General features: G+C 46.9%; 1 protein-coding gene across 1 annotated transcript in view; it reads right to left on the reverse strand.

Annotated features, from left to right (window-relative positions):
• CAPN12 (calpain 12) overlaps positions 1–26,519 on the reverse strand; it is a 49,432-nt gene that overhangs the window by 19,704 nt on the left and 3,209 nt on the right. The window contains exons 3-12 of the mRNA XM_084814927.1: positions 25,391–25,512; positions 22,384–22,517; positions 20,606–20,774; positions 13,344–13,427; positions 12,516–12,601; positions 10,847–10,921; positions 9,805–9,974; positions 8,035–8,213; positions 4,475–4,710; positions 2,312–2,354 (exon numbers count right to left, since the gene is read on the reverse strand). Coding sequence (XP_084671053.1) covers positions 2,312–2,354; positions 4,475–4,710; positions 8,035–8,213; positions 9,805–9,974; positions 10,847–10,921; positions 12,516–12,601; positions 13,344–13,427; positions 20,606–20,774; positions 22,384–22,517; positions 25,391–25,512 — 1,298 coding nt within the window. The remainder of the gene's footprint in view (positions 1–2,311; positions 2,355–4,474; positions 4,711–8,034; positions 8,214–9,804; positions 9,975–10,846; positions 10,922–12,515; positions 12,602–13,343; positions 13,428–20,605; positions 20,775–22,383; positions 22,518–25,390; positions 25,513–26,519) is intronic.

Genomic DNA, 26,519 nt, shown 5'->3' on the forward strand with positions numbered 1-26,519 from the left:
TGAGGGGCATGCCTGCTGTGGATCCACTCTCTCCCCAATTCCTCCTCTTTCAAGGATAAGCTGGCTGTGCAGAGTGCTGATTGGCTGGCTTTTGTAACATTCACAAAGCCGCCTCAACCCCACATCTTCAATGTGCAGAGTGCTGACTGGCTAGGTCTTGTGACAATCTCTGCCCACACAGATTTTTTAAGTGTTTTTTTTTTAATCCACGCTTCTTTGCTTAAAGCATAAAATGAATAATGAAATGGAGATGGATGGATGGATGGATGGATGGATGTTGGGTACCTGAAGAAAAGTAAAAAAAGAAGAACCCCCACAGCCTTCTCAAAGCATTGGGCAAGATAACAATCCAAGAAGCAGGTACATTTGTCAGGAGAGGAGAATGGTGGGCAGAGGCCAAAGCTGAAAAGCTTTCACTTACTCATGGAGGAAGATGTGCCTATCAGGCTACAGTCACTGATGCAATTAGGTGATATTACACTCTGGACTTAACAGTCTCATGACCCTTCCCCATTTTAGCTGATAATGTACGTGACTTCACTTAACACCAAAATGTGGTAAGTCAGCTCTGCTCTATTCAGGGGCCCCCCTGCTCAGTTGGCTGAACTGGTCCCTGGACCTCTGAGTTGGGCCCTGATGTCCAACCGTGACAGTGCCATTGGCCAGTCACCCCCCCCCATGCCAGTCCACAGATCCCTGCGCTTTCCTGACTCAGTGTGCACTGAGTTGGGCAGCGCAGGGATCCTCAATCCCTTACCATGCCACCATTTTGCATAAAAATGGTGGCTAAGCCTTTAACAGAAAGGTCAATTTTATATAAATGGCAGCTGCAAAGAGCCCATTTATGCAAAATTGCAGTCGTAAATGATTATTTAGACCATTTAGGCATGTAAGTTTGCGTAAATGGGCCTCTTTACAGCTCCCATTTGTGCAAAATCGGCCATTCCATAAAAAGCCAAGCTGCCATTTTTATGCAAAATGGTGGCTTGGCGAGGGAGTGGGAGACCACACACCGCTGGCCCACAGACTGCTGGCAGCGAGCAAGATCAGGCAGCTGGTGGGTGTCCAGCAAGCAGCGTGCACGGCAGAATGAGGTGAGATCACCCATCTCTAGTCGGAAGAACCACCCACTAATAGCATCTCAGTTCTGCCACAGAAAACTATGGCTGCAATCCTCACCTCAGAGAAAGCCCCAACAAATTCAGTCAGACTCACTCCTGAGTAGGCATGCATCGGATTGCACTCTATGGTCCTGTTTAGATGCACTTGGGGAGAGGGTGATTAGGGTGACAACAGAGGGGCAGGGACAGAGAAACCATGACATGCGGGCCTGCCAGACAATGGCGGTTCTGCTAACCACCGCCTTCTGTAGTTACTCGCCGACCATCCCGGCATGGTTAGCGTGCATCCCGTCGTCTTGCACAGCATGAACGGGCTCCCAGCAGCTGCTACTGCGTCCGAAATGGCCACACAACCACAGAGAAAGTCCACGGTGGCTAGAGCATCACCAGCAGCGGTGGATGCTCTACCCAGAGGACTCGATGGTCGTGGCCTGGAAGTCCTCCAGAGCCCTTTTTAACCACCAGGGAGCCTTTCAGACAACACGGTAAGCCACCCTGGAGGCCCTTAAACCTGTTATAGAAGGGCGGTTTGCCAGGGTGGCTTACTAACCACGAGGAACATGGTTTTGTCCCCCACCCCCATGACACACTAAGCCACCATGGTTAGCAAACAGTGCCTAAGCATCATGGTTTCAGCGTGACGTCTGAACAGGGCCTCTGGGTCAGGGACTTTTCTAGCTTAGCCTTCTCTGCCAGTTTTCTATTTCTGAGATCTTTTTTTTGTATGGAGGAACATTCCATGATTCCACCCCCTACTTGCATTCTGAAGTGGGATAGGTCAGAGACAAACCACCTCTGTGGGAACTAGGCCTCAGTGAGAGTGCCAGAAAGAGAGGCAAGTTGAATCCCCCCTTCCCCCCAGTTCCTGGATGCTTTAGAGCCCAGGAAATAGCAAAAAAAGTTTTCAGGGAGGTTCCAAAGAGCTACCCAGCAGGGGCTTTCCCCGCAATTCCCACCCATCCGCTCTGTCCTGGCCCCAGAGGTCTTGCTCAATTCCCTTCTAGACTTCAAGATCTTAGCAGGCACTGCAAACACTTTTTCAAGTTTTTAGCATGGCCCTTGAGGGATAGAATCTTGCCTCACTTTTGAAGACACCCGAGATTCTCAGGATACCAAATCAGGGCAACAAACAAATGCACCAAAATATTCATTAAAGAATATTGCAGTCCACCAGCAGAACAAATCATTACCTGCAGTGCCCTGCCTTCTGCGCTGATTTCTTCATCAATTTCCCTAGAAGGCAATTTAATATCATCAAAGGAACTTCTATACCTGTGAGCCTGGGCATTACCATCCCTGCTCCCCATTACAAGCGGGACATCCTAGATAAATATTCCATCTACCCAGGGCTAAACTACATGCTACATTAAATACATAGCATGTAGCTAATCCTAACTTTAAAAAAACTTTAGTGTAGGTGTGCAGACTACAATCTCGATTGAGACCAGCACATGCGGGGGCAGGGGGAAGCTATCTCACCCAGCCACTTCCCCCTCAAGTTCCCACCCCCCATGTGGGGCTAAAGAAAGAAAAACTTCAATTGGCCCTTGCGTGGTCTTAGGCCTTTTCTACACAAGTCATTTAACCCACACCTTTACCAGGACTTCTGCTTCCAGATTCTTTGCAGGATTAAGATCAGCTCCTTTACAAGTGTTTTTTTCCGGGATTTTTCTTTCTCTGTCTTTCTGTATGTTTCATTACACAACCACTAGATGGTGGTACAGCAGAATTGCGCAATTACACAATCTTTCAGGTAAGCTGGTCTCAAGCCATTGAGGAGTTTAAAAGTTAAAACTAGCACTTCAAATTGGGAGACAGAAACAGTCCAGGAGCCAGTACAAATGACAGAGCAGATTTCCCCAATGTGGTGTCCTCCAGATGTTTTAGACTTCAATTCCTATCAGCCTTAGCCAGTATAATTAATTGTCAGGAATTAAAGGGATGCTTTAAACTGGATTCCTGCTCTGAGGAGGGGGTTGGATTCAATGTGGCCTAACTAGCCCCTTCCAACTCTATGGTTCTATAATTCTAGGAATGCTGAGAGTTGTAGTCTGAAACATCTGGAGGGCAGTACGCTGAGGAAGACTGTGATACAACAATGGCATATGATCAAAATGTGCAGTCCCAGCAAAATAATTTCTATCTTTTTAGTGAATTAGAACTTTTCTAAAGGGAATTTTTTTAAACAGTGGTGATTCCATCCCAATTTTACCTCCAGAGAGTATAACATGGAATGGATGCATGGCTGTGTCCTGTTGACCACACCTACTTTTAAACACTAAGCCACAATGCTCAAAAAGCATGAATGCCGAATAAGACATTGATCCAACGGTTCCATTTTCTTTGGTTTCTAGATTTCCATACCTAGATTCCAGATACAGCCTCAGAATTCCTTGTGCTTCATCCTCTTTTAGGATCCAGGACCGATTGGCTCTTGAACTGGTTAATTCCAATATTTTCACCCATAGTGAGAAATATTTTACAAATTAAGGAGCTGCTAATCTGATTTACTTGAATGAAACCCCAGATCTGTCACCAACATATGCTGCTTCTTGATATAACCAGCCATGAACCAGCTTTCATGTGATGCAGTGCAGGAGCAATCTCAAAATTGCTCCAGGGTAGGGGTGGGCAAATTGTGGCCATCCAGATGGTTTAGCACACAATTGTCAGCCAAGCCATCAGCCCTAGCCTGTGCCAATTGTGAGGTATCATGGGAACGGTAGGCCAAAATATCTGAGGGACCACAAGTTGGCCACCCCTGCTGTAGGGCTTGAGACATGCCAGTTTTTATAACTGGAGTCCCCAATATGGTAGCTGTGGACAACTCCGTGCCCTTGTTTGTTTGTTTACTTACTTACTTATTTCTTTATTTAAATGGAGGGGGTGGCATGCTACAAAGTGAAGTGCACTATTTTTCTTTCCAATAATCCCTCTGGGCCCCAGAAAATAAAAAATGATGCTGCAGCCCTTGTTTTAAAGCATGCCCAATTGCCCAGAAGAAAGAAAAGATAAGCTGAGAAGGAAGAGAACATCCTGGGGGGCTAAAGGCAGCAGAGGAGAGATGGGAGGTGCTTTGCCTGTGCTCTGTGTGTTTCTCTGAGCATCACGTTTGCTTTCTGTGAAATGGGTGTTGGAGCAGAGACCCCACCTCTGCCTTGAACTTAGACTCTTAGGGAAGGAACTTTTACTCCCACCACTTTGCCTTCTGGAAAATTTGTGTTTTGTGACTGGTGGCAGCCATTTTGTGAGAGTGCCAATGGCACTCTCTCAAAATCCAAAATGTGCACACTGGCCCCAAAAGGTTTTGGACTCCTGCTTTATAGATTAAAGTACTGGGCACGGGAACTCACAAGAACTTTTGCTTCTTTTCCGTGAAGATGCGGAGGGTGAAGTCAGCCTCCTCCATAGGAGACTGCGTGTGGGGGATGATCAGATAATCTCCCGGAGGCAATTTGTGGTATGCTGTGATGTCCCTTGAATACCCACTCGATAGAGGACAGGCAGACATGAGTCCAGGGAGCAGTTTCTTCCTTTCGGCTGTGCTTCGTGCCTGCAGATACTGGAGAGGAAGGCACAATCCATGAAGCTCTACCTGGGAGGAGGAGCAATTTCCACTGCCAGCTTTACGGCACAAGGGAGCCAGCAACTAGGCTCAGCTACGACAATGCAGCCTGGAGCAGGAGGAAAGTAGGACCCAGGAGAGATGACACTGCTTCCGGACCTCTTGGGAGTGGGTGGAGCTATGTTAGTATATAAAGAGGCCTGGTGGAACATTAGCTAGGGATGAGGGCAAGTTTATGGGAACCAGGAGGGAACAATTTTGTGTGGGTGGTGGGGGATTTCTTTGAGCCAAATGGCAAAATTTGGGGCATCTCTACACCAGCTTAAAATCCTGCACTTAAAACGGGGCTTTCTGCTTCTGTTTTAAATGCAGGATCACAACTACTCCCTTTCTCACGTGTTTCCTTTCCCCCCACCCCCTTCCCCCTCCTTCTCCCCATATCTGAGTCTTCCATCATCTTTCATTGATCTCTCTCCTCTTACTGCGCTTTTACTCTTTTCACAGAGGAAACTGAAGCGGAACACAACAGGGTAATTTGATAGCTCATTATCTGCGATCTATTTAAAACAGTATTAAGGGCATTTAGTGCAGGAGAGGCCTTGAATGATCACGGCGTCATGTAAAGAGCCTGCAAACTTCTGTGAAGGAGCAATCTCAATATCAAGATAAAAGCTCAGTGTGAAGGAGCCCTTAATTTCGGAGAGGCACTCTGGGGGCCCCTTTCCAGTGGTGGACAGAGCCAAAGACAAAACGGGTAGGCCAAAATACCAAAAATACCGGCATATTGTAGCCTAAAGCTCTTCCTGCAAGTAACTCAGCCGTAGGAGAGGAATGTCAGCCTTCTAGAATAGGAAAAAGACATACAAATTGTAATCTTTCCTTTTTAATTCATTTTGGAATGAGGGGTTTCTTTTCTTTCCATTCCATTAGCAGCCAAATTTCTCCCTCCTTTTAACTTCTTGATGCACCAATTGTAGGGAAAAAAGAAGCCCCCTCAAAATAATAAAAACCAGTTGAGTTCTTACCTCTTTTGACACCTGCAAAAGAAAAGAGAGTGAGAAAAAGCACAAGTTAGAGCAATTAATAGGAGGGTAATTAAACTGCAGCCAGGAAAGCAAATAATCTAGGGCTGCAAACCCATATGCACTTAAAAAGGTAAAGATAAAAGTGTCCCCAACCAGTCATGTCCGACGCTAGGGTGCGGTGCTCATCTCCATTTCTAAGCCGAAGAGCCAGCGCTGTCCGAAGACGCTTCCGTGGTCATGTGGCCGGCATGACTGAACACCGAGGTGCACGGAACGCTGTTACCTTTCCCTCCAAAGTGGTACCTATTTATCTACTTGCAATTTCTTGCTTTCGAACTGCTAGGTTGGCAGGAGCTGGGACTGAAGATGGGAGCGCACTCCGTCACGCGGCACTCGGGTCTCGAACTGCTGTCCTGCCAACCTTCCGGTCTGCAGTTCAGCATCTTAACCGCTAAGCCACCACGGTCCTGAGAGTAAACCCCATTTAACTTAGTGCAGCTTATTTTTTGTGTAGACATGTATGCAATTGTAGTATAAGATAGTTCCCTCTTTTGCTGCTCTCTGTTTCTGTGCTGGAATAATATATACCCTTCCCTTCCTCAGTCATTAAGAAATTTAGGGAAGCCTTTGGAAGACGGCATGCTAGAGGTTTATGCTGCCTTTGCAGTCTGAATTATTAACAAATGCACAGGTATAGCTGGCCTTTGTGGGCCACAGAAGCAAGCACACAGGCTGACAGCACTAGTCCCAAAGCACCATTTCCTTTGGAGAAGAGAGCACTGGAGACTTCAGCTGCCTGTGTAATAACTCACGAGGGGGCCTTAGACAAGCCTCGTGTTTTAGCCTGCACACTCACGTGCGTGCACATACCCCGCTTCCCGTCTTCAGTATGGGGCTAATAATATGGAGCTACCTTAAAGGGCTGTTGAAAAGATTACTGTGAGAATGGACGTGAAGTGCTTTGAACACTCAAACAAGCAGTATTTTTAATGTAATCTTTTTATCTGTTCTTAGTGTCAAGTGCTGGTACCAATTCCTTTTTGAAAAGAAAAACAAAAAACTGCTGCTTTCATTTTTGGATTTTAATGTTTCTATCATAAGCCACCCTGGGAGTTATTCAACTGGTGGGCAGGGCAGGCAATTCTATACACAAAGAAACAAACTCAGTGTTATTACTGTTCCAGCAGGGAGCAATCCTAAAGCCTCTAGGCAGAGTCTGGAGGGGTATAGGATAGTTCAGATTCCTGGATCCAAGGTTGGGGACAGTGCTCCGACCTCAGAGCCGGGAGTCCGAGCTCCCCAGCCTTCCCCCTTGCAGCCGGCATGGAGGGAACCATGCCAGTGGCAACCTCAGAAAGGCGGGAAAGGGGGCGTGCTGGTGGGGGGGGAGGAGACTGGGGAGGCTGGCTTACACCGTGTCCCCAGGCCTCCCCAGCTCCTTCCCTCCCATTCCACAGAGCCCCAGCTAGACTGGTGGAAAAGCCCATCTAGCTGAAATGCAGAGCGGCAGGAGCACAGAGGCAAAGATCACCTCCGCCGCTCCTCCCATTCTGCATTGGATGGCCGTAAGCCTCCAAGTTCGGAGGCTTATGGCCATCATGATAGGGTTGCACCCTTGGTTAATAACAATAACGGTTGCTGTTGCTATTTATATGAATGGTATAATTTACTAAACAACCCCAGTTCTTCTTCCTTCTCTTGCCAGAAACAGAAAGTTCAGACCAGGGAGGTGGGGAAGAAAATAAGAATAGAGACAAACATAGCGACCAGAGAGGTGGGGAGGAAGTGGTAGCTGTGGCTGAAATGGTGGAGTTAAGGAAGGGGTTTGCTACACAGTCACTTGGAGAGCAGGCATGACACTCGCCACCTTGCTCTCATCCCATAAATCAGGGGTGCTGAACCTTTTTCAGCCCAAGGGCCGAATTCAATTTCAGATGAGTTTTGGGGGGCTGCATGCCAGTTGTGGGTGGGGCTGGAGGCAAAAGGGGTGGGGCCAAAAATACCCACCTATTTTAGCTTAAATCTCTTCCTGCCAGTAGCGAAGCTGTCAGAGAGGCATTTCAGCTTTTTAGAATGGGTCGAGGGGAATGTGCCAAGGTCAGAATACCACTAAGAGATTGGCTTTGGGGCAGGGAGCAGTGGAGCCGGCGGGGGGAGGGTGCGGCCATCTGGGGAAACCCAGAAGGCCAGATTGGCACCTCAGAAGGGCCAATTTGGATCACAACCAAATTCTGCCCTCCTGAATGGCCCTCTGGCAAGTTTTGTTGCCGAACACAGTATTAGATTCAGGGAGGCAGTTGTCCCATAGTCTCCATGTGCCCACCTGGAAGATGTGAAAGGAGATGAGCAGAAAGTCCTTTCCCATCCGTCTGGTCCTGCGACGGTCCCTCTGCATCAAGGAGACAAGGAGGGTGCAGGTGGGATCCTTTTTCTGTTGCTTATGCTTGCTGTCATCTGGTTCCCACAGTGAAACGTGGAATTGGGGGTTCATCCAAAAGGTGTCTACACAGCAAGGAGTGCACAGGTCTCCAAGTCAGGGCTAAAACCACTCAGATATTTAGACATGTTTAGGGTTCTTAGCTCCAAGGAGTTCAAGAACTAGACTTCCTCTCACTTTCCCTACTCCCACCATTATCTGGGTTCTAAGAAGAGACAGAATAGTATCATTGGGACAGATTAGGATTGCTAGGGAAGTCCTTGGGAAACTCCTTAGGGCGGGACAATCTCTCCCCAAGGAGCTACTTACTTTCTTCCACACCACATCACTTGCAGAAAAAGGGCTCTGCGGTTCAGCGAAACAGTGTTGACAGCCTTTGCAGTGCACTAAATGCAGTGGAGGCTGGTGGCACCGACATCAGTGGGGTGGCAAATCCTCTCTGGGTTTCAGGCAGAACCAGTCAGACCACTAAAGGAGCTCTCCAAACACCTTGGATAGCTCCTTTGGAGTTTTGACTGAAACCCGGAGCGGATTTACTGCCCCACTGACATCAGAGCCACCAGCCTCCACTGACTAAATGTCATTTATTTCTCCCGTTGTTGGCAGGTGCGACGCATTTCCAGAGGTGCAGCCCTGTTAGCCAGTCGCAGCAAAAACCACAAGGAGCCTTGTGGCACCTAAGTGACCAGCCTCTCCCAACCTAGTGCCTTCCAAAGATGTCGAACTGCATGCCTGTGCTGGCTAGGAATGATGGGAGGTGTAGTCCGATACTTCTGGAGAGCACCAGCTTGGGGAAGGTTGTTGTAGGCCTACCCATTTGTTGTGGCATCTGTTTTCATAGCTCTGTTGTTGCTTCACTCACACCCATGAAAGGCAACAGGGGAAGCGTCCCTCAAATGGCGCAGGAAAAGAGGTCAGTTCTGACCTTCTCAGTGCGTGTTCAGGAATCACATCCCACCAGGGACACCTGCGTAGTACCACCTCTATCTCCCTCCCTTTCAGTCCCCCCATCAAAGTTCAACTTTTCTATGAACCAGAAAAAGCATGAATATATGTGCTTCCTTGCATCCACCTCATTTCTCTTGGCACTGTCAGATTTCCAGTGTGAAGCTCCTTCAGGCAGGGATGTGTGTCTCCAAGGTCACAGGAGCATTCAGCTGCCTGCCTGCCTGCCAAACGCACCCACATAGGAGCCCATTTATTGGTCTACAGCACCCTGGCCTCCCAGCTTCCCCAGCAGGGCTGGGAATCCTCTTTCAGCCCGGGGACCAAATTCAACTTCAGAGAAGCTCTTGGGGGCCGCATTCCAGTGGTGGGCGGGGCAGAAGGCAAAAGGGCGGGGCCAGAGACAGAAGGGTGGGGCCAAACATACAACAAATACTTGTTCTTGCTGTAGCTGGTAAGCTCTTCCTGCCGGTAACAAAGCCTTGGGGGAGGCATTTCAACCTTTTAGAGTGGGAGAAAATGCACAAAACTGAGAAACCACCAAACGATTGGTGGCTGGAGAAGGGGCGGGGCCAAGGGAAGGGGCCATGGCTGTTTGGGAAACCCTGGAGGGTCCAATTCAGCCCCTGGGCCTGAGGTTCCCCACTTCTGCATCAGTACATGACCCAGGTCCCCCAGGTCCAGCCTGCTGCTTCCCAGCTCAGAGGTTACCCCATGGCTGGAAGGTCCGGCATCCACCAGCAGTGTGGCCTTTGACCCAGCCCCCTTGGAAGCAGCTGACGTTCCAGCAGTCGGGGGATGCCTCCTCTTCTAGCGCATCGGCACTCAAATGGCAGATCTCCAAGACATCAAAATGCTGCACGAAATCAACCAGTTGCATCCTGGATAGTGGGAGCAAAACCAAAGAGAAGGAAGTATGCAATGATCAGTAATACTGGGGGAAGGATTGCCACCTGCTGTGCTTCTCTGACTGTAATGGCCCCACAATCATTGCTGTTCATCAAGGAAAATTGCGTGGGAAAGCAGAGGCATGTCTGATGATCTGGGCCTAAGGATGTACGGATTGTGCAAAATCCACTCCACCTGTGTTTCACAAATGGTCAGGCACCTTTTGTTCCGTCGTCTGCTCACAGACTGATTCAAAACATTATTGTTATGAGGAAAAATATGCCAATAATTCCATAAGAGGGATTGCAACAGTTTACATAATTTACCTTAGTACATAACAATTATCATATTGTCCCCCATTCTATTCAACTTTTCCACAGCAGAAACATGCGTATTTTCGTACTAATAAATATGCATAAATTTTTGGGAAAGTGAAAAAAAGACCCGAAAGTCCACAGACTCCGCACGGCCTGAGGAGGTCAGTCCACAGCAGATTCTGCAGGTTGGGTTCTTAGAAATCTGAGCTCATTTTAATCAGTCTTGAATTTCTCTAGCATCCCTATCAGGTCCAGATCTACATCTCATATCAATATCATGGTGACGCTGTATCCCTCTTGCACATGTATATGTCATAGCACAAACAATAATACCTGTTGCAGTATTTTGGATAGTACAGAATAAAACGGGAATAACACTAGAGAAGCGGTAAATGGAATACGTAATGTGCCCCAACAGCTATCAGTGAGCTTCAATGTCAATAAAAAGCACTAGTTCAGATCTAGCCATGAGGCAATTTGCACAACCTTCTGACCATTTCGAAAACCTCTGAAGAGAGATTTTTTTGAGCTGAGGCTGAATTCCTTACCAGAATTCCCCATCTTCCATGTTCACATGCAGCTGCTTCCGGAGTGTGGGGTCCAGAGTGGACCACAGTGGTGATCTGAACCCAAAACAACAACAACGAGAAACGTGTGCATGAACAATTGCACTGTGGCAGGAGCTTTTGTAAACAAGACAGATACAAGGAAGGCATTACACTGGGGGAGGAGGTCAGGAGGGAAGGCTGTTCTTAATTTATTAAAATATTTAATTTATCTTTCAGCCCCAAATATCTACAAGGCAGCTTAGAGGTCTAATTCTAGGGTTCACATATGATACAATATCTCAGGTAAGCAGGTAAACAGGGGTGTAGAACCTCTTTCAGTCTGAGGGCCAAATTCCATTTCAAAGAAGCTCCCAGGGGCCACATTCCAGCCCCAAACCCCCCAAAATACTTCGTACTGCTAAGCCTTAGGAGAGGCACTTCGACCCTTTAGAATGGGTGTGAGGGAAACTGTACAGAAGCTGGGGATCCACCAAATGATTATTGCTTGGGAGAAAGGGGTTGGCCAAGGGGGCACAATGAAGCCCCAGAGGGCCAGATTGGGACCCAGAATTTGCACTCCAGTTCTGCACCCCTGCAGTAAAAAGGCAACCAAGACCTGAGTAAGCGATTCCCCAAGCAACCACACAGCCATCTTAGCCAACCATCTAAAAACCAGGAATGGGGTGTATCCCCTTGCCAGGAAGTTCCACAGTGTTGGTGCCACTGCTGAAAAGGCTCCTTCCAGGAAAACCATCCATTTTGCTCTTGATGGTGGAGGCACCGAGAGCAGGGACTCTCTGCCCTTGGACAAGAAACTGGATTACAGAAAGGGACAGTGTAGATTTCTAGGTTATTATGATTGTTATATCGATTCCTGTGCTACCTATTATTTTATATACTATTGTATGTTATTCTTTTAATTATTTGTGTGATATTTTATTTTTTCACTGTTATTATAATTAATATTTATTTAATTTCTATAACTCCCAATAGCTGAAGCTCTATGGGCAGTTCATAACAATTTCATTACAGCATTTTAGTTTTTTAGCTGTTCGTAGTCTGCCCAGAAAACATTAATTATTGGCTGGATTAGAAATGTAATAAATGTTGTTGTTGTTGTTGTTAACATTTCTATACCGCTCCATAGGTGAAGGTCTCTGGGCAGTTTACAAAGATTAAACACCATTAAAAATACAGTATACAAATTTTTAAAAACCATTTACATAAAAACACAGAAACAGTTAGTACACACAGAGACAACATTTATCTAAAAACAACTTTAAGCAATCATCATAAAACAAATTGAGGACCTAATTAAAATCTAGGACCTGATTAAAACTAGTTAGTTAGAACTAACTAAAATCATAAATAGATACATAAATATGTTTGGATTTGCATGATGAGAAGGAGCTGCACAGTGTTGAGGCCAAAGTTTAGCACGACATCTGAACACAGACATTGGAACATACTCTGAAAGCGGAGGTACCACCCATGAAATCGATGGATGGATGCCAACAAGGGTCTATCACTGTTCATCATGAGGCCCACTGGGAGGGCATGATAGCTTGCATGGGGTCAGACCCCATCTCCCAATGTGCCCCATGGTCTGGCACTTCGCCCCTCCGCCCCTTCTTTCCTGCCCTTGATGACACTCTCGCCGCACACTCACTTGTCACTCCAGCGGCCCCTCCACTCCTGGCGGCCCCAGGGATTTCGCAGTCGCAACAGCCTCACCATCCTGTCCCCCAGGCTGAGCTAGGGATGAGCACAAAAAACGTGTGGGCCGCTGCATTTCATAGCACAGAGCCAGCATGTGCACTCGGATGACCAAATGTAGAGGAAGATTATGGGGGGGGGGGCTCCATATACAGGGAGATGGAGCTTTTTCAGCAGATGGAGCTTTTTCAGGGCTGTGCATGACAAGCTGCTCAGACCAAAAAATGCACTATGGACACTACAGGAGCCCTCCTTCACCATTAGTCACCATATATGCAGGTAAACTGGGGCGGGGGGAGCTCTGGCAGCCCGAGGGCCGAATTTTCGAAGCAGCTCTCAGGAGCCAAATGCCAGTGGTGCGTGGGGGCCAAAGACAAAAGAGGCGTGGCCTACAGTGCCAGCATTTCTTAGTTTAAAGCTCTTCCTGCCAGTTTAGAATGGTGATAGTGGTGGAGGAGGAGGAAATGGCACAAAAGCTGAGAAGCCACCGAATGATTAGTGTCAGGGGAAAGGAGTTGGAGCCAGGAGAAGAGACATGACCTCCTGGGGCCAAATTTAGTCCACAGGCCTGAGGTTCCCCACCCCTGGTATAAGTGGAGGAGAAAGGCACACAAAATCCCTCTCCACTAAAAAGCAATGCATTGGCCTGTCCCCATTTTTCTGTGGGATGCCCCCGGGCTTCTTCTCATTCCCCTGCTCACCCATCTGCTGTTCCCCACTTTGTAAGATACAGCTCCAAAAAGGAGGAACAGATGATCTGGAATATCCCAAGACATCATACCTCGTGGAAGCCAGTGATGGAGTAGGCGTGCCCCTTCACCAGCCCATTTTTGGTTTGAGCTTCTCTGTCCTCAAGGACTTCAACCTGAAAGCAATCAGAATTGGCAACCTGGTCAGACCTGTCATCAATGCTGCAATAACATCAAAGCAAGAATGGTCCTTAACAGCAGTGGAGGCTGGTGGATCCACTCCATGTTTCACTCAGAACCAGTCAAAACTCAAGGAGCTATCCAAGGTGTGGAGCACCTTGGATAACTCCTTCAAAGTTCTGACTGGTTCCGATTGAAACCCACAGCGGATTCACTGCCCCGCTGACAGTGGAGCCATGAGCCTCCACTGGTGATACCTAATAGGTTAGGGTGTTGCGTCTATAGAATTGTTTTAACACTTCCCAGGTCAAAGTACCTGGCGTATTCAACAAAACAGGGAACACCAAAGCAGACAAGCCAAGACGGGGCAGGTTTTAACAGTGTAAACAGTCAGCATGAATCTAAGTTAAGGGACATGAATGTCATCAGTTAAAATGCTTTAATGCTAAAAACTACAAATACTAAAAACCTTATAAGAGACATATGGATAGGGAGATATTTTTCTCCCTCATAATACTAGAACCCAAGGTCATCCCATGAGGCTGATTGGTGGGAGATTCAGGACAGATAAAAGGACTTCTTCACTCAGTGCATAGAATTCGCTACCACAAGATGTAGTGATGGCCACCAATTTGGATGGCTTTAAGAGGGGATTAGACAAATTCCTGGATGAGATGGCTATCAATGGCTGCTAGCCCTGATGGCTCTATAGTACCTCCAGTATCGGGGGCAGTAAGCCTTTGTACACCAGTCGCTGGGGAACATGGATCAGAAAACTAAATGGATCAGTACAACCAGAGATATGTCGGTATACCATCCGAAGATGGGACTCCCAGGTCGGAAGATGGTCAAAATGCTACTGGGGAGTAACAGAGGATAAGTTCAACTAGCCCCAGATGTGATGACGCAGCTAGCTCAAAGCTGAAAGGACGGCTAGCAGCCGATGGTGCTGGTAGTGAATGACAAATCCGATGTTCTAAAGATCAACACACCATAGGAACCTGGAATGTAAGATCTATGAGCCAGGGCAAATTGGATGTGGTTACTGGGGAGATGTCAGGATTAAATATAGACATTTTGGGTGTCAGTGAACTGAAATGGACTGGAATGGGCCACTTCACATCAGATGACCACCAGATCTACTACTGTGGGCAAGAGGACCACAGAAGAAATAGAGTAGCCTTCATAATTAATAATAAAGTGGCTAAAGCAGTGCTTGGATACAATCCAAAAAATGACAGAATGATCTCAATTCGAATTCAGGGAAAGCCATTGAACATCACAGTGATCCAAATATACGCCCCAACCACAGATGCTGAAGAAGCAGAAGTAGATCAGTTCTATGAGGATCTGCAGCACCTACTGGATAGTACGCCAAAGATGTTATTTTCATTACAGGAGACTGGAATGCTAAGGTGGGTAGTCAAACAACACCTGGAATTACAGGCAAGCATGGTCTGGGAGAACAAAATGAAGCAGGACATAGGCTGATAGAATTTTGCCAAGACAACTCACTGTGCATAACAAACACTCTCTTCCAACAACCTAAGAGACGACTTTATACATGGACTTCACCAGACGGTTGACATTGAAATCAGATTGACTACATCCTTTGTAGCCAAAGGTGGCGGACATCTATGCAGTTGGTAAAAACAAGACCTGGAGCTGATTGTAGTTCAGATCACGAACTTCTTATTGCACAATTTAGAATCAGACTAAAGAGAATAGGGAAGACCCACAGATCAGTTAGATATGAGCTCACGAATATTCCTAATGAATATGCAGTGGAGGTGAAGAATAGATTTAAGGGACTAGATTTAGTAGATAGGGTCCCAGAAGAACTATGGACAGAAGTTCGCAACATTGTTCAGGAGGTGGCAACAAAAAACGTCCCAAAGAAAAAGAAAACCAAGAAGGCAAGATGGCTGTCTGCTGAGACACTGGAAGCTGCCCAAGAAAGAAGGAAAGCAAAGGGCAACAGTGATAGGGGGAGATATGCCCAATTCAATGCAAAATTCCAGAGGTTAGCCAGAAGAGATAAGGAATTATTTTTAAACAAGCAATGCACAGAAGCGGAAGAAGATAATAGAATAGGAAGGACAAGAGACCTCTTCCAGAAAATTAGAAACATCAGAGGTAAATTCCAGGCAAAAATGGGTATGATCAAAAACAAAGATGGCAAGGACCTAACAGAAGCAGAAGAGATCAAGAAAAGGTGGCAAGAATATACGGAAGATCTGTATAGGAAGGATAATAATATCAGGGATAGATTTGACGGTGTGGTCAGTGAGCTAGAGCCAGACATCCTGAAGAGTGAGGTTGAATGGGCCTTAAGAAGCATTGCTAATAACAAGGCAGCAGGAGATGACGGTATCTCAGCTGAACTGTTTAAAATCTTGCAAGATGATGTTGTCGAGGTGATGCATGCCATATGCCAGCAAATTTGGAAAACACAAGAATGGCCAACAGATTGGAAAAAAATCAACCTACATCCCCATACCAAAAAAGGGAAGCACCAAAGAATGTTCAAACTATCGAACAGTGGCACTTATTTCACATGCCAGTAAGGTAATGCTCAAGATCTTGCAAGGTAGACTCCAGCAATTCATGGAACGAGAATTGCCAGATGTACAAGCTGGGTTTAGAAAAGGCAGAAGAACTAGAGACCAAATTGCCAATATCCGCTGGATAATGGAAAGCCAGGGAGTTTCAGAAAAACATCTATTTCTGTTTTATTTACTATTCTAAAGCCTTTGACTGTGTGGATCATAACAAATTGTGGCAAGTTCCTGGTGGGATGGGGATACCAAGTCATCTTGTCTGCCTCCTGAGGAATCTGTATAACGACCATGTAGCAATGGTAAGAACAGACCACGGAACAACAGACTGGTTTAAGATTGGGAAAGGAGTACGGCAGGGCTGTATACTCTCACCCTACCTATTCAACCTGTATGCAGAACACATCATGCGATGTGCTGGGCTTGATTAAGCCAAGGCTGGAGTTAAAATCGCTGGAAGAAACATTAACAATCTCCGATATGCAGATGATACCACTTTGATGGCTGAAAGCGAGGAGGAGCTGAGGAACCTCATGACAAAGGTGAAAGAAGAAAGTGCAAAAGCTGGGTTGCAGTTAAACCTCAAAAAAACCAAGATTATGGCAACCAGCTTGATTGATAACTGGCAAATAGAGGGAGAAAATGTGGAGGCAGTGACAGACTTTGTCTTTCTAGGCGCAAAGATTACTGCAGATGCTGACTGCAGCCAGGAAATCAGAAGACATTTACTTCTTGGGAGGACAGCAATGACAAATCTTGATACAATAGTTAAGAGCAGAGACATCACACTGACAACAAAGATCCACATAGTTAAAGCAATGGTATTCCCCGTAGTAACCTATGGCTGCGAGAGCTGGACCATAAGGAAGGCTGACCGAAGGAAGATAGATGCTTTTGAACTGTGGTGTTGGAGGAAAATTCTGAGAGTGCCTTGGACTTTATTTATTTATTTATTATTAAATTTATTAATCGCCCATCTGGCTGGTCACCCAGCCACTCTGGGCGATGTACAACATACAATAAAACAGTTTAAAACAACAAAATTCAACAATAAAAACATTTTCTAAAATACCCTAACCCACCCCAAATGCCTGCCTGAACAACCACGTTTTTAATGCACGACAGAAGCTCATTAAAAAGGGGGTATGACGGAGTTCCCTAGGGAGGGAGTTCCACAGAGTGGGGGCCACCACAGAAAAGGCCCTCTCCCTCGTCCCCACCAGTCTAGCTGTCCTGGCTGATGGGACAGAGAGAAGGCCATCCGAGGCTGATCTTGTTAAGCGGCCTGTCTGGTGCTGCTGGAGGTGCTCCTTTAGATAGGCTGGGCCAGAACCATATAGGGTTTTAAAGGTCAAAACCAACACCTTGAATTTGGCCCAGAAAACAACTGGTTAAACCTCAAGAGGACTGCAAGAAGATCAAACCAGTCCATACTCCAGGAAATAAAGCCAGACTGTTCACTTGAGAGAATGATATTAAAGGCAAAACTGAAGTACTTTGGCCACATCATGAGAAGACAGGATACCCTGGAGAAGATGCTGATGCTAGGGAAAGTGGAAGGCCAAAGGAAGAGGGGCCGACCAAGGGCAAGGTGGATGGATGATATTCTGGAGGTGACAGGCTCGACCTTGGGGGAGCTGGGGGTGGTGACGGCCGACAGGAAGCTCTGGCATGGACTGGTCCATGAAGTCACGAAGAGTTGGAAACAACAGACCGAATAAACAACAAACGCTGGGGAACATGGGCAGGAGGGTGCTGTTGCACTCATGTCCTGCTTGAGGGTTCCTGGTCGACAGCTGGTTGGCCACTGTGTGAACAGAATGCTGGACTAGATGAACCCTTGGTGTGGTCCAGCAGGGCTCTTCTTATGTTCTTACTGTATGTGTTAAAGTGTACAATTCAGGAAGTGCAGGCTTTGATTTTGTCAGGAGCTCCCTGGCAGCCTCTTTCAGTAGACTCCAATAGCCAACTCAAGACACAGACGAAAGGATTCTTTTCAAAACTTTAATCCTTTTACAACTTAATGACTCTTTCAGATGCTAATCACCAGCGACTAAAGCAAGGAACAGCAAAGTGGCCTAAGCTTCAAATAGGCAGTTGATCCCCGTTTGAAAGAGAGTCACTTGAAGACCCAGAACTTATGGGCTAGGGAGAGATCCCTCCCATGGGAGGCAGCTGTTGCTTGCGCGCCAAACGGGCGCTATGCCTCCTTTCCGCGCCCTCCATCGCTCGTCGCTCTCTGCGTCAAGCATCTAGCAAGCCTTGTTCCCGCACTTTTTCACTGCTAGGATCACTATCTAACTCAGGAATGCTGGCAGGAGGAATCTCTGCCAGCTGCTGTGCCTGTGAGGGATGAGCTGGCTCCTCTCCCACGGATTGCTGTTCCTCCTCAGTATCAGAACTGCTCTGGGGCTCTATGGGCTCAGTTTCCACCCTGACAGATTTGTTATGTTTGTACTTCGTAGTTTCTTGTAGGCCACTGATAAAGATGGATGTTGAAATGCCTTTGGCCCGTGTGTTTTTACATTTTTATATATTCTGGTTTACATCTTTCTATATTGTTATATAATACAATATAATATATATTGCCTTTTACATGGATACCACATTTCAGCATTTTAGCATTTAGGTTTTATATAATCAGGTTTTAATTGTACATTTTGACACATGTCTGGCTTACTTGGTTTTTAATATTTGTACTTTTTGGCATTAAGCAATTTTAATGGATAACATTCATGTCAATTAACTTAGTTTTTTCCTGACAGATCCATAATCACCTAAGACACACAAGGTGACTCAAAATCCCTTGTTTGCCAACAGCTGCATGAAGGAGTCCAGGGAGCTTTAGAGATGTGTGGGTTGTATGCCCTCCACCTTTTCCCTAATGAAAATTTAAGGGTGCTCTTGAGAATTTGCAACACCTCTATTCTCACAGTACAGATGGGGAACAAATTCATTCAGTTTGTAGTGGAATATTTCACACTTTCGAACCAATATGCAAACTGAAACTTGGTTATTCTTGGACGTTTGCAGTTCTCCAGGTATTGCGATAGAGTTATTGGAGATAGAGTTCTCCAATAAAAAATAATGCGTACTACGACGCCTATTTTAGAGAAATGTGCACACAAAAATGCATGTATTAGTGAAAAGAATTTGCTAAAAAGCCATCAAGGCAGTACACAGCAATTTAATAATAAAACCTTCAAACAAAAGAAATAAGAACATTAAAAACCGCAACACATTCGAACATTAAAACAACTGCATAATTTTAAATGCTAGATTAAAATGATGCATCTTTACACCCTTTCAGTAGACCAAGAGAGTGGGGGCCAATGTCATTCTTGAGGGAGCTCATCCCATAACTTGAGGCATTGGAGGCTGGTGGCTCTGATTTTGGTGGGGCTGTGCATCCATCCTGGGTTTCAGCCAGAACTCTGGAGAAGCTATCCAAGGTGCTGAAACATATCCCTGAAATATGTTCAGCACCTTGGATAGCTACTTTAGAGTTCTAGCTGGTTCTGACTGAAACCCAGCATGAGTTCACAGCCCCACCAACATTGGAGTCACCGGCTTCCACTGATTGGGGGCAACACAAGAGAAAGCCCTTTCAGGTGTGGCCAATAACCAGGCCTCTGCAGGTAATGGATCCCTCAAGAGGGGCTCTCCTGCAGGTCTTAAGAGCCAGACAGCTTCATGCTGAGACAGGCGGTCTCTTGGATAGCCAGGACCTAAGCCGTTTGGGGCTTTAAAACCAACAGCTTGAATTGCACCTAGAAAACAATGACTACCATGTGGCCGCTGCAACTCTGCGTTGCTGCTGCTGTTGATTGTATTGTATTCATCACCTCTGGCTTTTCATTGGCTTTACTGTTATTTTTCATCTGCTAGAACAAGCTGCCTCAAACTTTGGAGAGGTGGGGTATGCATGTTGTAAATCAGGGCTGTTGAACCTCTTTCGGCCCAAGCACCAAATTCCATTGCGGACAATCTCCCGGGGGCCACATTCTAGTAGTGGCCAGGAGCCGAAAGAAAACAGTGTGCGGCTAAATACCAACATATTTTAGCCAAAAGCTCTTACTGCAATAATTAGGCCTTGGGTAATTAATCCTTTTCAGCCTTGTACAATGGGAATGAGGGAAAACTATGCAAAAGCCAGGAAACCACCAAATGATTGGTGGTCGGGAGAAAGGGGTGGGGGCAGGGAAAGGGGTGTGGCCAACTGGGGAATCCCAGAAGGCCAAATGGGGACACCAGGAGGGCAAGACTGAACTCCTGGACCTTTCTCTGCCCCTGCAATAAATACATTCTGCTTACTGCTAATCTTTAGAAAAGGCAAGACGCAATGGATGGTGCCGAAACCCACCGATCCCTATTCAGTCAGGCTTCAACTTCTGCAATTCACCAGGCAATACTCATACACATTGCATGTTCTCTTTGCAGTCATAAGGACTAGAAACTTACTTTTTTCTTTTTCTTTTTTTAAGGAAAAAATAGAATTCTCAAGAACCTGAATTCTGTGTTCAGCCAACACATCATTCTATACATGCACGGAATGGTAGAGTAGACATCGCCCTGAGTGAAGATCAGAGCATCTTACATGCTTTGCCTGCACCTACATTGATGTATGTTCCCATCAAAGAGCGCCTGCTCAGTGCCGCCTGAATGGTTCTGAAGAGCATTGGGTTAGGTAATTTTAGGGCGAGTGTCTCCCCGATTCCACCAGTGAAGTCCACAAAAGCTTCATTCATGTATCCACCGTTCATAGCTTCGTAGGAGCCGTTCAGTCTTTGCAGGGGAGGGGAAAAGGGAGGGCAGAAAAAAAAGAATACTAAACAGAGTGCTTCATGCGGAAATTCACTGGAAAAGTTCGGATGTCTAGAAATGGGGGGTTTATTTATTTATTACTTTTCTATACTGCTAAATAGCGGAAGCACTGTAGTTCCCATTGTGTCAAGTCAGGCCTTCCAGTTGACCATGCAGTCCTCTGTAACTGACCCTGTCTGTTAGGGTGGGGATGGGTAACCAGAATGGGGGTGGGATGACCCCCCCTGCAACCCTCTGCAGGCCGAATGATGGCAGGGGTGTGTGGCCCCACCCCGGATGGTAGGGGGTGGGGCTACATCCTTGACATTAAAGAATGGGGCATGCCCTTGAAGTCATATGGTCGCTCCCCCTCTATTGGAGCGTCCTCAGAAATTTCCCATCCTCATTTCCCATCCTCAGAAATGCAGCAGGAGATGAAAGGGTTAAATTCCACCTCCCCATCTGCTGAAATCTCTAATAATTATTAGCACCTCCCCCTAGCTGGTGTTATTTTTTTATTGTATTTTTTTGCCCTCTGGATGTGTTGGACTACAACCCAATCCTTGCCCATGCTGGCTTGAAATGATGAAAAGTGTAGTGGAACATATCCAGAGGAAACCATGCTGGGGGAGGCTGGCCTTGTAGGCTAGAGCTGGTGGGAGCAAGAGGCCAGGAGTCTTGAGTTCTAGTCTACATGGTGCCCTTGACTGCAGTCCATTGGGCATGCATCTTTCGAGGCCTCCTTTGGTCTCCCCCATTCATAAGCAAGGGTTAATATTAATGTTCCTTTCACTGCACCAAGGTGGCAGCGCTTCTGCTGGTTTGGCCAAATGCTTTACACAAAGGGTGCACAACCTCTTTTAACCCGAGGTCCGCATTCCATTTTGGAGAAGCTCTCGCGGACCGCATTCCAGGGGTGGGAGGGGCCAAAGGCAAGGTGGGCGGGGCCAAAACGCCAGTCTGTTTTCGTGTCAAGCTCTTCCTGCCAGAAGCCAGGCTTCAAGAGAGGCATGTCAACCTTTTAGAGTGGGGAGAAAAACTGCACAAAAGCCGGGAAACCCCCCCAACGATCAGTGGTTGGAGGAAGGGGGTGAGGCCATCTGGAGGATCCCAGGGGACCTGATTGGGTCCCCGGGCCTGAGGTTTGGCACCCCTGCTTTATCCACGCACACATTATATTCTGTATCCTTTCCATCCTCAGCAGGGTTTAAAAGCCACAATGCCCGCAATCATTTGGAAAACCTACTATAAGCTGCGTCTGACTCCATGGGAAAGAGCTGGGTCTAAATCCAAGAAATGGATAAATGTAAACAGCACAGCAATATAATGCCATAATTCATGCTGTAGCAGGGCAACCAGGAAGGAGTGGAGCTCATACCAAGAAGAGACCCCCTTACTCACTTGGCGTAGGACCCCTTACTCACTTGGAGTATGACCCTTTACTCACTTGGCATAGCACAGCAATAGGCACACCAAGAAATGAGCCCTTACTCACTTGGCATAGCACAGCATTACAATGCCATAATTCACACTGTAGCAGGGCGACTAGGAAGGAAGTGGCGATCGCACCAAGAAAGGCCCCCTTACTCACTTGGCGTAGGCTTTCTCCAACAAAGGCATCCAGAACTCATCACTCTCAGTGGAGCGCACAAAAATCAGCTCTCCGTTTATGGTGGGCAGCAGGTCGTCCACCACCACATCCACCCACTGTCCATATTGCCAGAACTGGGGAGTCAGAGGGAAGGAATGGGTGAGTGAAAGAGACACAGGGAGACTGAAGGCAGCTTATGTTTCTCCCCACCCCCTAGAGCTGAAAGAGGTTTGAAAGGTGGACCCTGTCACAGTGTTTTTATTCATCCCATTTTCGTCTCTGCTAAACAGGGTTGGAAGGTTTGGGTATCGTTTGTAAACCCCGCTTGCTCATGGTTGTGTTGTTGTGTTTTAATGCATTTGTTTTATTACTGCCTTTATCAAGATTTATTTGTGATTGCAAGCCACCTTGAGTGCCATATTTCTCAGCAGAAAGACAGGATACAAATCAAATCAAATGAATAATTAAAATGGGACAAGACTGTCAAATTATATACCCCCTAAGAAGTGAAGCCTCTCTCAAACTAGTTTCAGTTCACAAGAAATATTATCTGTCTCCAGCCTCAGGGTGCTTCCAGATGAGGCTTTTATTATGCAATTGCCCTGCCTCATTCACAGAATTTTACAGGGAGTCCAGACGTTGTCAGCTTCCATTTGTAGCCATCCCATGTTTTCCCACCGCTTCTTCCATTTATTTATTAAATTTATATGCCACCCAACTAACAGATGCCCTCGGGCAATTTACAGTCATAATAAAAAAACAAAAAAACAAGCAGAACAATAAATACAACAGTGAAAATGTCAAAATATTAACACAATGAGGATGCTGGGGCATGATGGGAGTTGCAGGACTTTTTTTCTGTCTAAACATGCCTAGGATTGTGCCCTAAAAAGATTAAAAAGCCAGTTTAATAATCAGAGCACCAGATTAGAAATTAAATCTCTGCTGGAAGAGGAAGGTCTTAACTTGGCTTCTAAATGAATACAGTGAAGCACTGGAGTTAAATATGTATCGCTGCATTTGCTCAAATTTATTCCTCCCCTGTCCCTCTATGGTCCCTTTGATTGTAGTTTGCAAGTTCCTTGGGACAGGAGGCCTTCTACTTTTTGTCCATTGGGAATTTTGCAACCTTGTCTGCAAGTTACAGGAAGGGGGAAGTGTTGCGGTTAGCGAGTCAGTGCCCGGGAATAGTTGGCCTTAGGATCTCTATAGCCTACAGTATGGCTTCTTCCTCCCCCCCGCCCTGCCCCGCCTTCCTCTGTTGCTGGGAGCACACAGCTTGCTCTTTCTCGCTTCTGCCTGTATAATGCAACCAAAAAAGGGACTGAACAAACTCTCTTGACACCTACACTGTGCCTGCATTTGTATGTGCAAAAATATTTGTGAGTAAAGCTGTTTTTCTTTCTTCACTAAAGAAGAAGGACTTTTGTGTGCATGTGGGACCGGTAAACACTGTTTTGCCTTTTTGTTTTTTCTCTGCTAGCTGCATTTCTAACAGGAGGCAGCAATGCCAAATAACCTCATCATTGTCTACGTGCTAAACAGCATGTAGAGGTCACTACATGAATGAGTGGTGATGATCCTATGTATTTATTACTTATTGATCTGAAATATTTCTAGCCCCTGTTAAGGGCAAGAGCCCTCCTGAGGTGGCATTCACAATACCATCCCCTGCAGTGAGATCCTATAACCATGATAAAACTGCCAAAATTAATAAAGCCAAAAAACACCAGCAGTAAAACATCTAGTCCAGACAGTGACAGACACTAAACATGTAATTGCGGCTAAAAAGCAGGAGCAGTCCAATGACAGATACCCAAGAGAAGGCCAGAGAAAACAAGTAAGCCTTCGGGGCCTTCCTGATAGCAAAGATGGGGACTGATGGACCCTGACCGGCAGCCCATTCCGGAGGTGCGGCCAGTGTCAGCTCCAAGCTTTTGAGGCCACTTGGGCAAGGCACCCTCAACAGGCTTCCTGCCTCGGTGAGTCTACCTTCTCCCCAACATTACCACAGCAGGTTCCTCTTCCTTGTTGCTTGCTAGCCCTCTGCAGAGAGCCACAAGCAAGACAGTAGTGGCATCAGCTGTTCATCCTGCTCACCATCGCTCTTGTCTGGGCCAGAGTGCGAGGCAGGCAAACAAGTAGGCTGCTATGGGGAAGAGGGGGAGCCGGTCCAGGGAGCCGGTCCAGGAAGCTCATGTTGGTGGGGCCCTGTTAGGGTCTGGGCCCTCGGCAGGAACCCAGCCATGCTGACCCTTGAAGCCGTCCCTGGATATGGCATAGTCTATATCTGGCAGCAGTGCAAGAGGTCAAGTTTCCCACAATGACGGCATCCCCAAGGGTTGCATCCAATGTTAGTCCTACTTACAGTAGACCCATTGAAATGAACGGGACTTATGTTAGGCTAACCTTGGATACCACCCCATGGTGAGAAACGGCTTTGTCTGGGGCTTCATCCAGTGTGGTGTAGTGGCAAGAGTGTTGGACTAGGAGCTGGGAGATCCAGGTTCTAGTCCCCACTCGGCCATGGAAGCTCACTGGGTGACTTTGGGCCAGTCACACACTCTCATCCCAACCCACTTCACAGGGTTGTTGTTGTGAGGATAAAATGGAGAGGAGGTGGATAATGTAAGCCGCCTTGGGTTCCTTGCAAGAGGAAAAAAGGCGGGGTATAAATGCAATAAATAAATAAATAAATCATCCTCAGCAGGAATGGCGTGCCATCACTCACCCTGGATGACCCAGAGAGGCACACGGGCAGCAGTGATGGGTGAGATGTGGGGAGGAGGAGCCGGAGGCTTTTGTGGCGCCATTGCACTGCCTTGCTCACAGAATTTTATGGGAGGCAGGAAACCACGTCTTCCATTCCTGTGTTTTCCTGTACCTCCTTCTGTCTTTTGTTTTCTAACCACAGAAAAGCAATTCAGGAGAAAAAGCTGGAGTCGCTGCACAACACCTTCTGGGCGGCAGCGCTAGGAGCCTTCTGACAGAAACCCCACAGACTCACCTGGAAATGGAAGATGCCGGCGTAATCTGGACCATCAAAACTTTGACCCCATGGAACCACCCTGTACAGGAGTTGTGGGTACATGGTGAGGGACGCAGCAGCTGCCAGGAACCAGCAGTTACCTGTAAGAGGTGGCGAGAGAAAGTTGGTTTTATGGCACCCATCTGAAATAGCTTTGTCCAGTGCTGCTCGATAAAGCAGCGTTTAGGCCGTTCCGTTCCACCACCACCACGTTCCATTTCCCCCTTAACTGTCAGTCGGCATTCCAGGGCTGCTGAGCGTGCTCAAGCCTCAGCAGGCTGCTGCGAGCAGGGGGATCCCGCCTGGGCGCTCTTCTAAAGACTCTGGGTACATCTGTGGCCCTTGGGGCGCGCCCAGGCCTTCTAATATCACCTTCTAGAGCAAGGGGCGGCACTGCGGCCTCCGTCCTTGATCTGAAAGCGTCCGCTAACCGAAGGCCTGTCCGGCCAGTTCCAGTTTAAAGAAAAAGGGCCATAAGACCTGTTGCACACCCACAGTCCGCGCCTGCGCTGTGGTGAGGCGCCCTTGTATTTCTGTTTCAGTGGTAATAATTATTTCTCAGTGTGCATCTATACACATCAATTAGCATATGCAGATTTTATGCAAATCACTGCCCTGTTTTGTCCTCTTCAAATCTTTGCCCTCTGTTGTACACTTTGTCCTAGTGGGTGATGTTTTTTCTGACAAGAGCCACCTCCCCTCGTGGGTAATTTGTTGGTGGCCAGCAGTTAGCAGTGGACAGGGCCAGAGCCAAAAGTAATGGGTCGCCCCTTTTCTCTTGTTCTTGCTTTCTGTTCACTCTCTTTCTGCCACCGCCTTTTCTCTGTCCCCTTTTTCCTTCCCACGCAGGGAGGGGACAGATCGCTCTTGCCAGAGTTCTGAGCTTATGGCATGCAGAGGGCTTTTGAAATTAGCCCAAGGGCTACAGTTTGCCCACCCCTGCTCCGGAGAGTGGAAGGTATCCAGAACATCAGAGACAGGGGAAATGATTGTAGGGAATAAACCACAACTACTCAGGCCAAAAAACCATAAAAGTGGGCACCCACACCACCTTGCTTGATGTGGAAGATACAGAGGTCTTGAGCAAAATTGTACAATCTCCCAGTTG

Source organism: Heloderma suspectum, chromosome 10, assembly GCF_057233095.1.
Source record: "Heloderma suspectum isolate Gila_16-S chromosome 10, 16-S_ref, whole genome shotgun sequence".
NCBI lineage: Eukaryota > Metazoa > Chordata > Lepidosauria > Squamata > Helodermatidae > Heloderma > Heloderma suspectum.